We start from the raw sequence: 13,758 nt of genomic DNA on the forward strand, positions 1-13,758 counted from the left end.
GAGGTAATGCATTAGATACAATACCATTTACCATATCCTTCCATCACATGTTTACTAAGTAGCCAAATACATTTTTAGGACTATAGATTAGACCATAAAACACTAGCAGACAAACATGAGAACCCTGAGTACAGTACCCGTACAGAGATATGCTCACCGTCCCAATTCGGACTCCAACTCATAGTAGTCAGCCAGTGTCTCCTTCTTCGATCCATCTATCCAGTAGTCTGGAGCTGGGGATGCCCCTGCTCTGGACGAGGGTATAGTGACTTTACGCATCACCAGCTAGCCAGACGGATTAAAATATCTTGACAGCTCTTCTCCCCTGCTGCGATTCAATGCTTGACTCAGTTACAGTGGCGTGAAGAAAAGCGAGTTTGAAACCTTCCAAAACGAACCCGTATGGAAGAATATAAACATCAGTTACAGTACTATTTGAAGGACTGGGTAACGTAGTGAATGAAATTGGTCCTAAATGCATATTATTGACAGCCACCAGCCCGCTTCGCTACCGTAATGCAAGTGTACTGGAAAGGCAAGTATACAGAGAGGAGTCTGCGTTTCAGGTTTCCACCGGGTCTTACTGTCCCCGGGCTAACATCCAAAAACATTGTAGTTATCTTTACCTGAGGTCACAATCAAGTACGTAATGTGTGTTACCATAATCATTGTGGTGCTTTTTATGACACATAAATACCATTTGAACTATGTAATTATACCGTAATTATTTCCACAAAAATGTGTATATTGAGGGCCAAAAAATAAATAATTAAATACAGATTTTACAGCCCTACAATAAACAGGAAATATTTGAATTGATCTTTTAAAGATAAATAATACTGACAAATAACAGAAATGCAATTGATGCTCAGTAAATAACACGTATCTTTCAATTATAACACTTTCATATTTGTCGAAGATGCAAGACATCTGAGTAAGATGTAGGTACAGTGCCTTCAGAAAGTATTCACACACCTAGACTTATTCCACGTTACAGCCTGAATATAAAATAGATTAATACAAATAAAAACATCTCACCCATCTACACACAATACCCCATAATGACAAAGTGAAAACATGTTTTTGAAATGTTTGAACATTTATTGAAATATATCTAATTTACATAAGTATCCACACCGAAGTCAATACATGTTAAAATCAACCTGGTTAAACCTACCTGGTTAAATAAAGGTGAAATAAAAACAATTCTTCAATATGTCAAGTTGGTCAGAATCTGACAATTCTGTCAAGTTGGTTGTTGATCGTTGCTAGATAGTCATTTTCGAGTCTTGCCATAGATTTTCAAGCTGATTTAAGTCCAAACTGTAACTAGGCCACTCAGGAACATTTAATGTAGTCTTGGCAAGCAACTATTTCGCCTTGTGTTTTAGGTTATTGTCCTGCTGAAAGGTGAATTTGTCTGTCTTTTGGAAAGCAGACAGAACCAAGTTTTCTAGGATTTTGCCTGTGCTTAGCTCCATTGTTTATTTTAACCCTAAAAAAAACTCTGTAGTCCTTGCCGATAGCAAGCATACCCATAACATGATGCAGCCACCACCACGCTTGAAAAAAATGAAGAGTGGTAATCAGTGATGTGTTGGATTTGCCCCAAATAGAGGGCTTTGTATTCAAGGACAAAGTAGATTTCTTTCCCATTTTTTTTTGCAGTTTTACTTTAGTGCCTAACTGCAAACAGGATGGATGCTTTGGAATATTGGCTTACATATTTTAACTCTGTCATTTTGGTTAGTATTGTGGAGTAACTACAATGTTGCTGATCCATCCTGTTTTCTCATATCACAGCAATTCAACTCTAACTGTTGTAAAGTCATCATTGGCGTCATCGTGAAATTCCTGAGCTGTTTCCTTCCTCTCTGGGAACTGAGTTAGGAAGGACACCTGTATCTTTGTAGTGACTGGGTGTATTGATACCACAGGAGGTTGGTGGTACCTTAATTGGGGAGAATGGGCTCATGGTAATGAGTGGAGCGGAATGGTATCAAATACATCAAACACAGTTCCCAGGTGTTTGATGCCATTCCATTTGCTCTGTTCCGGCCATTATTAATGAATGCTTTCTTCGTTTTTACCCATCTGCCAATAGGTGCCCTTCCTTGCAAGGCATTGGAAAACCCTGCTGGTCTTTGTGGTGGAACCGGTGTTTAAAATTCACTGCTCAACTGAGGGACCTTTCAGATAATTGTGTGTGGTGTATAGAAAGTAGGTAGTCATTCAAAAAGTACCATTATTGCACACAGATAAATCCATGCAACTTGTTAATCACATTTTTACTCCTGAACATATTTAGGCTTGCCATAACAAAGTGCTTGAACACTTATTGGCTCAAGACATTTCAGCTTTTCATTTTGTATTAATTTGTAAAAATGTCTAAAAACATAATTCCACATTATGGGGTACTGTGTGTAGGGCAGTGACACAATGTTCAGGCTGTAACAAAACAAAATGTGGAAAATGTCATGTAATACATAAAATAGTTAACTGTTTTATCTTCCTTACCATCGAAACACATTCAAATGAAGGGCTTGTCTAACCCTCTGTCCCAAGCCCAAACCATGCATAGTCATCCTCTAGGACTCCAGCAAAGCCTAGCTACAGAGGGGGACACACAGACACCATTTGATCCACTACCTGCTCTGTCGTTGTGAGACAAAAACTATAATCCCCAACAGGACTGTGAAAATATATTGATGTATCCGATTTGTCTATGGAGTACAGTACATGTACACATCTATTTTGTCCTCTGTATAATCCTCATTACTATGCTGTGTACCATCGAGACAGCAGGGAACATCTTAAAATGTGGTAACTCATGCTGAACCAATGAACATCAAATTGTATTAGGGTAATAACATAAAGTGAAAAAATCTGGAGTAATACAATGATAACAATCATGATGTCTATTTTAAAAAAGGTAGTTACATCAGGTTTTGGTCAATCACGGTTTCATTGAACATCATATTTGTTAGACCATTACAAAAGCATTAGAGCACATAATATATAATATAAAATGTGGCCAACTTCTCTTGCATCAAGTGTGAAACTATAGTCCACAATGCTCTATAGAGATGTATACATAGATCGGTGTGAAAAAACACATAAATAAAATAAAAATGAACGAGGGTTGGTTGGGAGAGGCACACTTCAAAGCAGTTAACTCTTGGTGTATGACAGCAAACACAGGCTCTGATTCAAAAGTGTCTGCATGGATGTCCACATCTCCTCCAGTTTCTCAGATACTCTAGATGCCTCCTCCATGAGCTCTGGTTCCTGGGTGATCAGTCTGAGATGCAGCTAGAGAGAGAGAGAGAGCGAGAGAGAAACTATACGGAGCTGGTGAAGGAAACTCAGAAGTAAGACAAACCATACAGGAAATACACACGTTATGAACCTTCGAAACAAAGTGTGTCTGTGGTGCTGTGAAGTCAAAAACACATTGTTCATGTTCTGTAAAGATACCATTTGAATTCAGGTACTCAACAAAACTGGGCTTAGTTTAAGAGTGAAACAACAGAACTACATATCAAGTCAAACATGTTTTCTTAATAAAACATTTAATTTTATTTGACTAGAGATGTGGTCATTGGTTTCGATTGAATTGTGTATCACATTATATATAAAATATTTTTTTTACAGTTCTGTACCGCTTTTCAATTTATTTCCAATGTTCTGACTCCATCTGCTGGTTGCAGATGTAAGTGGGTGACAGTCAATGCAACAGAAAATAGATTTCCCTCTTCCCCTAGTGACATCGTTGATATCATTTAACATTAAGCTGCTATTATTCCTGCTATAATTACTGCAGTAATAACATCATTGAACTCATGTGTAACAATAAAAACTCAACATGTCAATTAAATAATAACAGTGTTATAACACAGATAACAGCAGCTTATTAACATAGCTACAGTGTTGGTGACTAGAATATTGATGAGGTTACCTTTAGGAAGAGTGCCAGGTAGGCCTGTGCCAGATCAAAGTCCCTCTTGGAGTTCAGCTTGCTGGCCACCATCTTCAGAAAGTCTTGTAAGACGGAGACATCTCCACCCATATCAGGGGCCAGACCTCGGAGCTCAGCATCAATACCAGACGGACCCATCTCTTTCAGCATCCCCACAGGGCCATCATCTGGAGGAAACAATGAGGATGGATTATGACTCGTTGTATTTGTATTGACCTGAGGTATCAGCAGAGTTAAACTGTGCCAAAACATCCTCTAGTTACTACACATGCTATTAATGTGACATTGAATTTAGCAGTAGGTTCAAGTATTGAGATTCTAAAAGATATTCTTCAGTTTTTATGGCTTGCAAGACGTTTGATTGATTTTGTCATTAAAAAATAAATAAATACATATAAAGACACTGAATAAAGATTTTCTAAAACGTGACCAGGTTTGCACAATAAAGTCGGGGACATATTTCCATTGTGGTCCCTATTTTGTTTTACATAAATACATTTACAATAACTAGGAGTAATTGCTAGCTAAGTGAGATTCAAACATACATTTGTTGCAGAGTGTGGCAGATTCTAGTTGTTGGAAGAAAGCGGACTTCTGTGCCAGGACTCCAAAATTCACAATCTTTGACTGTGGAAAAAGTAAGCAAAATAAACATTATTGAACCCAAATAACATACAGTACTCAGATTTGCTACACACATAATATATTGTCTGAATTTTCTAACATCTGTGGCATTAGCTCACAGGCAAGGGAATAAAACAAATAATGCTAGAACCCATTGCGAAATGCGAAATATCAGACATTTGAAAGCTCTAGTTTTGACCTTCATAATACCTCTGATGGCAGTAACTTTACAAGCACTAATTATGGTCCATTTAGACTGAGAATAGTATCTAGTTATGGTAAGGGGTGAAATAAGTACAGCCAGTTATAATTGTAACAGTTTAGCAGATTATTTTTAAAAAAGACCAGTGTTTACATGGCTAAAAGAAAGGGAATATAACATATACTGTTTACAGGAAACTCACTCTACATCCTTGGATGAAGTTGCGTGGAAAAAGAAATGGGGTGGTGAAATAATTTTCTGTCATGGACAAAGGAACTCAAATGGTGTAATGATATTAATTAACACAAATTTCAATCTGAATGTGCAAATAGTCAGGAATGATTTGCAAGGAAGGTGGATCCTTTCGAATATGAAAGCAGACCAAAAAGAGATTTGGCTCATTAATCTATATGGTCCAAACCAGGCTGATCCACACTTCTTCAAAACCATTTATACCAATTTATTGAACTTACAGACAACAAATGATCTAATCATTATGGTAGGAGACTATAACACAGTGTTAAGTACCTCAATGGACCGTAAAGGTAATCACTCTACAAACTATCATCACCATACCCTTAAGGAAATCACAAATATTATGGACACATTAGAAATAGTGGATATTTGGAGACCAAAAATCCCGACCTAGTGAGAGATACATGGAGACTTAATCAAGCTAGTCGTCCCTCTTGCATCAAAGGTTAAAATTTTTTAATAGGAGACCGAATGTGATCGGATCATCTAATTGCATTCACATAACTCTTTTATAGATTTTCCACGTGGACGGGGATATTGGAAATTTAATCAAAGTTTACTGGAGGACAACTTATTTTTAACTAAGACAAAATAATTTATAACTGAATTTTTCCAGTATAGGTTCAGCAAATCCCCTTACTGTTTGGGATACCTTTAAATGCAAATTAATTACTTAAAAATCATACAATGTGATTTTCTGGATTTTTGTTTTAGATTCCGTCTCTCACAGTAGAAGTGTACCTATAATAAAAATTACAGACCTCTACATGCTTTCTAAGTCGGAAAACCTGCAAAATTGGCAGTGTTTCAAATACTTGTTCTCCCCACTGTATATATTTACATCGTTCTTCGCATATCTTTTATATATATTTTTTCTCTCTCCTAAAACTCAACTTCAAAACAAAAATAGACCTCCAAAAAAAAAAAAAAAATAGACCTCCATCCTCTGCCAGCTTGCTACCGATGACCCGGCTAGCTGTCTGAATCGCCGTGACCCCAACCAACCTCACAACTCACTGGACCCTAATGATCACACTCGGCTAAGCATGCCTCTCCTTAATGTCAATATGCCTTCTCCATTGCTGTTCTGGTTAGTGTTTATTGGCTTATTTCACTGTAGAGCTTCTAGCCCTGCTCATTATACCGTATCCAACCTTTCAGTTCCACCACCCACACATTCGATGACATCACCTGGTTTCAATTATGTTTCTAGAGACAATATCTCTCTCATCATCACTCAATGCCTAGGTTTACCTCCACTGTATTCACATCCTACCATACACATTTGTCTGTACATTATACCTTACATTATAACTTCTACTTTTAAAAATCTGCCTCTCTAAAAACAAGTCTATCACTGTTTCCACCTGCTATAGACCACCCTCTGCCCCCAGCTGTGCTCTGGACACCATATGTGAACGGATTGCCCCCCATCTATCTTCAGAGCTCGTGCTGCTAGGCGACCTAAACTGGAACATGCTTAACACCCCAGCCATCCTACAATCTAAACTTGATGCCCTCAATCTCACACAAATGATCAATGAACCTACCAGGTACCACCCCAAATCCGTAAACACGGGCACCCTCATAGATATCATCCTAACCAACTTGCCCTCTAAATACACCTCTGCTGTTTTCAACCAAGATCTCAGCGATCACTGCCTCATTGCCTGCATCTGTTATGGGTCAGCGGTCAAACGACCTCCACTCATCACTGTCGAACGCTCCCTGAAACACTTCAGCGAGCATGCCTTTCAAATCGACCTGGCCCGGGTATCCTGGAAGGATATTGACCTCATCCCATCAGCAGAGGATGCCTGGTTATTTTTTTTAAATGCCTTCCTCACCATCTTAAATAAGCATGCGCCATTCAAGAAATGTAGAACCAGGAACAGATATAGCCCTTGGTTCTCTCCAGACCTGACAGCCCTTAACCAACACAAAAACATCCTATGGCCTTCTGCATTAGGATCGAACAGCCCCCGTGATATGCAACTTTTCAGGGGAGCTAGAAACCAATATACACAGGCAGTTAGAAAAGCCAAGGCTAGCTTTTTCAAACAGAAATGTGCTTCCTGCAACACAAACTCAAAAAAGTTCTGGGACACTGTAAAGTCCATGGAGATTAAGAACACCTCCTACCAGCTTTCCACTGCACTGAGGATAGGAAAGACTGTCCACTATAATTGAGAATTTCAATAAGCATTTTTCTACGGCTGGCCATGCTTTCCACGTGGCTACCCCTACCCCGGTCAACAGCACTGCACCCCCCACAGCAACTCGCCCAAGCCTTCCCCATTTCTCCTTCTCCCAAATTCAGTCAGCTGATGTTCTGAAAGATCTGCAAAATCTGGACCCCGACAAATCAGCCGGGCTAGACATTCTGGACCGTTTCTTTCTAAAGTTATCTGCCGAAATTGTTGCAACCCCTCATGTTGTCTGAGATTCCCAAAGATTGGAAAGCAGCTGCGTCTTCCCCCTCTTCAAAGGACACTCTTGACCCAAACTGCTACAGACCTATGTCTATCCTACCCTGCCTTTCTAAGGTCTTCGAAAGCCAAGTCAACAAACAGATTACCGACCATTTCGAATCCCACCATACCTTCTACGCTATGCAATCTGGTTTCAGAGCTGGTCATGGGTGCACCTCAGCCACGCTCAAGGTCCTAAACGATATCTTAACCGCCATCAATAAGAAACAATACTGTGCAGCCATATTCATTGACCTGGCCAAGGCTTTCGACTCTGTCAATCACCACATCCTCATCGGCAGACTCAATAGCCTTGGTTTCTCAAATGTTTGCCTCGCCTGGTTCACCAACTACTTCTCTGATAGAGTTCAGTGTGTCAAATCGGAGGGCCTGTTGTCCGGGCTTCTGGCAGTGTCTATGGGGGTGCCACAGGGTTCAATTATTGGACCGACTCTCTTCTCTGTATACATCAATGATGTTGCTCTTGCTGCTGGTGAGTCTCTGATCCACCTCTACGCAGACGACACCATTCTGTATACTTCTGGCCCTTCTTTGGACACTGTGTTAACAACCTTCCAGACGAGCTTCAATGCCATACAACGCTCCTTCTGTGGCCTCCAATTGCTCTTAAATACAAGTAAAACTAAATGCATGGTCTTCAACCGATCGCTGCTTGCACATGCCCGCCCGTCCAACATCACTACTCTGGACGGTTCTGACTTAGAATATGTGGACAACTACAAATACCTAGGTGTCTGGTTAGACTGTAAACTCTCCTTCCAGAATCACATCAAACATCTCCAATCCAAAGTTAAATCTAGAATTGGCTTCCAAACATACCCTCGTAAAACTGACCATCCTACCGATCCTCGACTTTTACAAAATAGCCTCCAATACCCTACTCAATAAATTGGATGCAGTCTATCACAGTGCCATCTGTTTTGTCACCAAAGCCCCATATACTACCCACCACTGCAACCTGTACACTCTTGTTGGCTGGCCCTCGCTTCATACTCGTCGCCAAACCCACTGGCTCCAGGTCATCTACAAGTACAAGTAAGTTCCCCCTTATCTCAGCTCGCTGGTCAACATAGCAGCACCCACCTGTAGCATGCACTCCAGCAGGTATATCTCTCTGGTCACCCCCAAAATTCTTCCTTTGGCCACTTCTCCTTCCAGTTCTCTGCTGCCAATGACTGGAACGAACTACAAAAATCTCTGAAACTGGAAACACTTATCTCCCTCACTAGCTTTAAGAACTGAGTGTTTGTGAATGTGTGTATCCCACAACTGTTGCAAAGGAGTAAAATATGTTAGGGACAATAGAGGATGATATATACAGCTATATATAATACAATTCGAGGTGAGGGCGATGGAAATGAATTTGGCAGTTAATCTACTTCAATTCGGTAAATGGCACTGTGTGCTCTTTTCAAAGGATGGATCCCAGTCGGTTATGGGTTATGGCATACAGGGGGTCGAGGGTGGTCTGCCGGGCATTGGGATGACAACCCAACTCGGGATGAGGAGGGCTTTTAGCGGGTGGAATAGTAGGGACCAATTGGAGGCTTACTTAGTAAAAATGCAAAGATCATGGTACAGCTATATAGACACTCAATCATCATGTTACTTTTTAATGGTACGTTTACAAACATATATTTTGATAAAAAATTATTGAAAGTTGTGTCTCATTATGACAGGTGGTGAAATAAGTATAGCCAGTTACAATTGTAATGGCCTAGCAGATAATAAGAAAAGACCATCAGTATTTACCTGGCTAAAAGAGATCGAATATAATATCTATTGTTTACAGGAAACTCAGTCAACACTTTTAGATGAAGTTTGGTGGAAAAAGGACTGGGGGTGAAATATATTTCTCCCATGGGCAAAGAAATTCAAAAGGGGTGATGGTTCTAATTAACAATAATTTTGATCCAAATGTGCAAATTGTCCAAACAGATCCTCAAGATAGATGGATTATTTTAAATATGTTCTTGGACAATAAACAGATATGATTTATTAACCTATACGGTCCGAATAATGATGATCCAAGCTTATTTGAAAATATATATGAGAATTGATCAACTCTAAAAGCAACACTAGACTCTATTATTATGGTGGGAGATTTTAATACGGTCTTAAATACCTCTATGGACCGGAAAGGAAATCACACTACAAACTATCACCCTCAGGCACTTAAGGAAATCATGAATGTCATGGATATATTGGAATTAGTGGATATATGGAGGCTTAAATACCCTGACCTAGTGAGATATACATGGCGGAGGTTTAATACCCTGACCTAGTGAGATATACATGGCGGAGGTTTAATACCCTGACCTAGTGAGATATACATGGCGGAGGTTTAATACCCTGACCTAGTGAGATATACATGGCGGAGGTTTAATACCCTGACCTAGTGAGATATACATGGCGGAGGTTTAATACCCTGACCTAGTGAGATATACATGGCGGAGGCTTAATCAAGCTAGTCGTCTTGATTACTTTGTTACGTCATTCTCTCTGGCACCAAAAGTTTAAAAAGTGTTGATAGGGGACAGAATGCGGTCGGGTCATCACATAATTGGCATATATATTACTCTTACAAAATTACCACGTGGGCGAGGATATTGGAAATTTAATCAAAGCCTACTAGATGATAAATTGTTTAGAACTAGGACAGAAGAATTTATAACTGACTTTTTCAGACATAACATAGGTACAGCAGATCCCCTTACTGTATGGGACACTTTTAAATGTGCCTTTGGAGGCCATGCAATTCAGTACTCATCTATAAAACAAAAGCTATTTAGATCAAAAGAGTCCATATTAACAAAGGAAACTTGAAGGACTAACAGTACAGTTAGATAGCAATAGAAACTGTACCATAGAGGCACAGAATAAGTTAGAGGAAAAACAAAAAGAAATGGAGGAACTTATTCAAGAAAGATCCAGTGTAATATATTATAAAAATAATGCGAACTGGGTGGAATATGGGGGAAAATGCACCAAAATCATTTTCAATCTTCAATATAGAAATGCTACCAATTTTGTTTTATTAAAACTTGTTACAAATGATGGAGTCACGCATGATTCACCAAATAATATTTTGAAAGAGGAAGTAAAGTACTTTAAGAATATGTTTTCATTTCAGGCTCCTCCATCTCCACTAACTGAAACTTATTGTTTGGATTTTTTTCCTAATAATAATAATGCAAAATTAACATCTGTACAGAAAGAGTCATGTGAAGGCCAAATTACAGAGGAGGAACTTCTTGATGGAATTAAAGCCTTTAAGGCTTGGAAAACTCCAGGGCTGGATGGCATACCAGTGGAAGTATACCAAACTTTTTTTGATATACTCAGAGGACCATTATTAGCATGTTTTAACCATTCCTATATAAATGGTAGATTATCAGACACGCAACAAGAAGGTCTGATATCATTATTTCTGAAACAGGACCCAAGTGGTATATATAAAGATCCAGTCCATTAAAAAAATTGGAGGCCTCTTACACTTCAATGTTGTGATGCAAAAATCCTAGCAAAATGCTTGGCACATAGAATTTAAAAAGTATTGTCAGATAATATTCATCCTAATCAGACAGGTTTTTTACATGGACGATACATTGGAGATAATATAAGACAAGTACTGGAAACAATAGAACACTATGAAATATCTAGTGACCTGCTTTTTAAATTATATGAACAAATAATATTCAATTTTATTTAGAACGGCAAGCCAGATACATTTAAAAGGGCCTATTTATATAACGAATATGAATTCGGTGGGCAGAAATGATTAAATATTAAAGCATTAGACCTCTCACTAAAGGCATCAGTCATGCAAAAGTTATACTTAAATCCAAACTGGTTCTCTAGTCAATTGGTAGGAATGTCTCATCCTATATTCAGGAAGGGCCTTTTCCCCTTTATTCAGATTACTCCCGCTCACTTTCGGTTGTTTGAAAAGGAAATAATCTCCAAAATATCGTTATTTTTTAAACAAGCCTTAGAAAGTTGGTTGCGATTTCAGTTTAAACCACCTGAAAGGACGGAACAAATAGTACAACAAATATTGTGGTTTAAATTCAAATATACTGATTGATTAAAAAAAAACTGTATTTATCGAAGAAATTTTTAAAAAAGGTATAATTTTAGTGAATGATATCATAAATAGGACTGGTGGAGTTATGTCACACATGCAGCTAACACAGACATATGGAAATGTCTGCTCTACCCAAAATTACAACCAATTAATTGCAGCATTACCACAAAAATGGAAGAGGCAAGTAGAAGGGGAAAAAAGTAAGGAACTTATATGTCGGCCCTGCATTAAAGAACATAAATGGTTAAAGAAAAGTGTGATAAATAAAAACATATACCAATTTCATTTAAACATCACAGCATAGTTGAAAGATATATGTTGCGTAGAAACCTGAAGTGGGTGGCCAGCAGAGATAGATGGGATGGGCTGAAGGAAGCTGAGGGTTGTTGTTACGGATACAGTTATCCTGTGTGTGTATCCTGTGTGTGTGTGTTTCTTTTCTCTCATTCTCCCCTCACAGGTGAAAATCATCACTCCCCAATCAGTCAACAATCCAATCAACAATCAGAAGACACACCTCCTCCTGTTTCCTACCCTATCACAGTTCCTTCCCCATGGTTTAAAAACCCCATCATTTGTTTGCTCTAGAGCTCAATCTCTTTGTAAATGCCATGTTTGTAGATCTCTGTTCTTCATAGATTTCAGTAGCTCAATCTCTTTGTAAATGCCATGTTTGTAGATCTCTGTTCTTCATAGATTTCAGTAGCTCAATCTCTTTGTAAATGCCATGTTTGTAGATCTCTGTTCTTCATAGATTTCAGTAGCTCAATCTCTTTGTAAATGCCATGTTTGTAGATCTCTGTTCTTCATAGATTTCAAGAGCTCAATCTCTTTGTAAATGCCATGTTTGTAGACCTCTGTTTTTCACTCTGTAACGGTTTTCTTGATGAGAAGGAGAGTCGGACCAAAATGCGGCGTGTAGATTGCGATCCATGTTTATTGTGACTATAGCAACACGAATCTAAATACAAACAGTGCAAAATAATAAACGTAATGAAAACCGAAACAGCCTAAACTGGTGCAAACTAACACTAAGGACAATCACCCACAAACACACAGTGAAACCCAGGCTACCTAAATATGGTTCCCAATCAGAGACAATGACTAACACCTGCCTCTGATTGAGAACCATATCAGGCCAGACATAGAAATAGACAAACAAGACATCCAACATAGAATGCCCACCCAGTTCACGTCCTGACCAACACTAAAACAAGGAAAACACACACGAACGATGGTCAGAACGTGACAGTACCCCCCCTCCAAGGTGCGGACTCCGGACGCACAACTTAAACCTATGGGGGAGGGTGTGGGTGGGCATCTGTCCGCGGTGGCGGCTCTGGCGCCGGACGTGGACCCCACTCCATAACAGTTTTAGTCCACCTCCTTAGCGTCCCTAGATAGGTTACCCTCCTTAAAGACCGCTCGGGACAGAGGGGCAGCTCGGGACAGAGGTAGCTCGGGACTGATGGGTAGCTCAGCACTGAGAGGAAGCTCAGCACTGAGAGGAAGCTCAGCACTGAGAGGAAGCTCAGGCAGGTGGTTGGATCCGGCAGATCCTGGCTGGCTGGCGGTTCTGGAAGATCCTGGCTGACTGGCGGATCCGGAAGAGTCTGGCTGACTGGCGGATCCGGAAGAGTCTGGTCGACTGGCGGATCTGGAAGAGTCTGGTCGACTGGCGGATCTGGAAGAGTCTGGTCGACTGGCAGATCTGGAAGAGTCTGGTCGACTGGCAGATCTGGAAGAGTCTGGTCGACTGGCAGATCTGGAAGATTCTGGTCGACTGGCAGATCTGGAAGAGTCTGGTCGACTGGCAGATCTGGAAGAGTCTGGTCGACTGGCAGATCTGGAAAAGTCTGGTCGACTGGCAGATCTGGAAGAGTCTGGTCGACTGGCAGATCTGGAAGAGTCTGGTCGACTGGCAGATCTGGAAGAGTCTGGTCGACTGGCAGATCTGGAAGAGTCTGGTCGACTGGCAGATCTGGAAGAGTCTGGTCGACTGGCTGCTCTGGCTGCTCCATGCTGACTGGCTGCTCCATGATGACTGGCAGCTCTGGCTGCTCCATGCTGACTGGCTGCTCCATGCTGACTGGCAGCTCTGGCTGCTCCATGCTGACTG

The 13,758-nt window shown here is 40.1% G+C and overlaps 2 protein-coding genes across 2 annotated transcripts in view; one reads left to right on the forward strand and one right to left on the reverse strand.

Moving 5' to 3' along the window:
* Nucleotides 1-515, reverse strand: part of LOC139422788 (calcium/calmodulin-dependent protein kinase type IV-like) — a 31,730-nt gene extending 31,215 nt beyond the window's left edge. Inside the window, exon 1 of the mRNA XM_071174139.1 lies at nt 158-515. Coding sequence (XP_071030240.1) covers nt 158-279 — 122 coding nt within the window. The 5' untranslated portion in view covers nt 280-515. The remainder of the gene's footprint in view (nt 1-157) is intronic.
* LOC139422782 (E3 ubiquitin-protein ligase Praja-2-like) overlaps nt 1-13,758 on the forward strand; it is a 158,015-nt gene that overhangs the window by 29,080 nt on the left and 115,177 nt on the right. The gene's annotated exons all lie outside the window — the stretch shown is intronic.

This window comes from Oncorhynchus clarkii, chromosome 12 (genome assembly GCF_045791955.1).
Source record: "Oncorhynchus clarkii lewisi isolate Uvic-CL-2024 chromosome 12, UVic_Ocla_1.0, whole genome shotgun sequence".
Taxonomy (NCBI): Eukaryota; Metazoa; Chordata; class Actinopteri; order Salmoniformes; family Salmonidae; genus Oncorhynchus; species Oncorhynchus clarkii.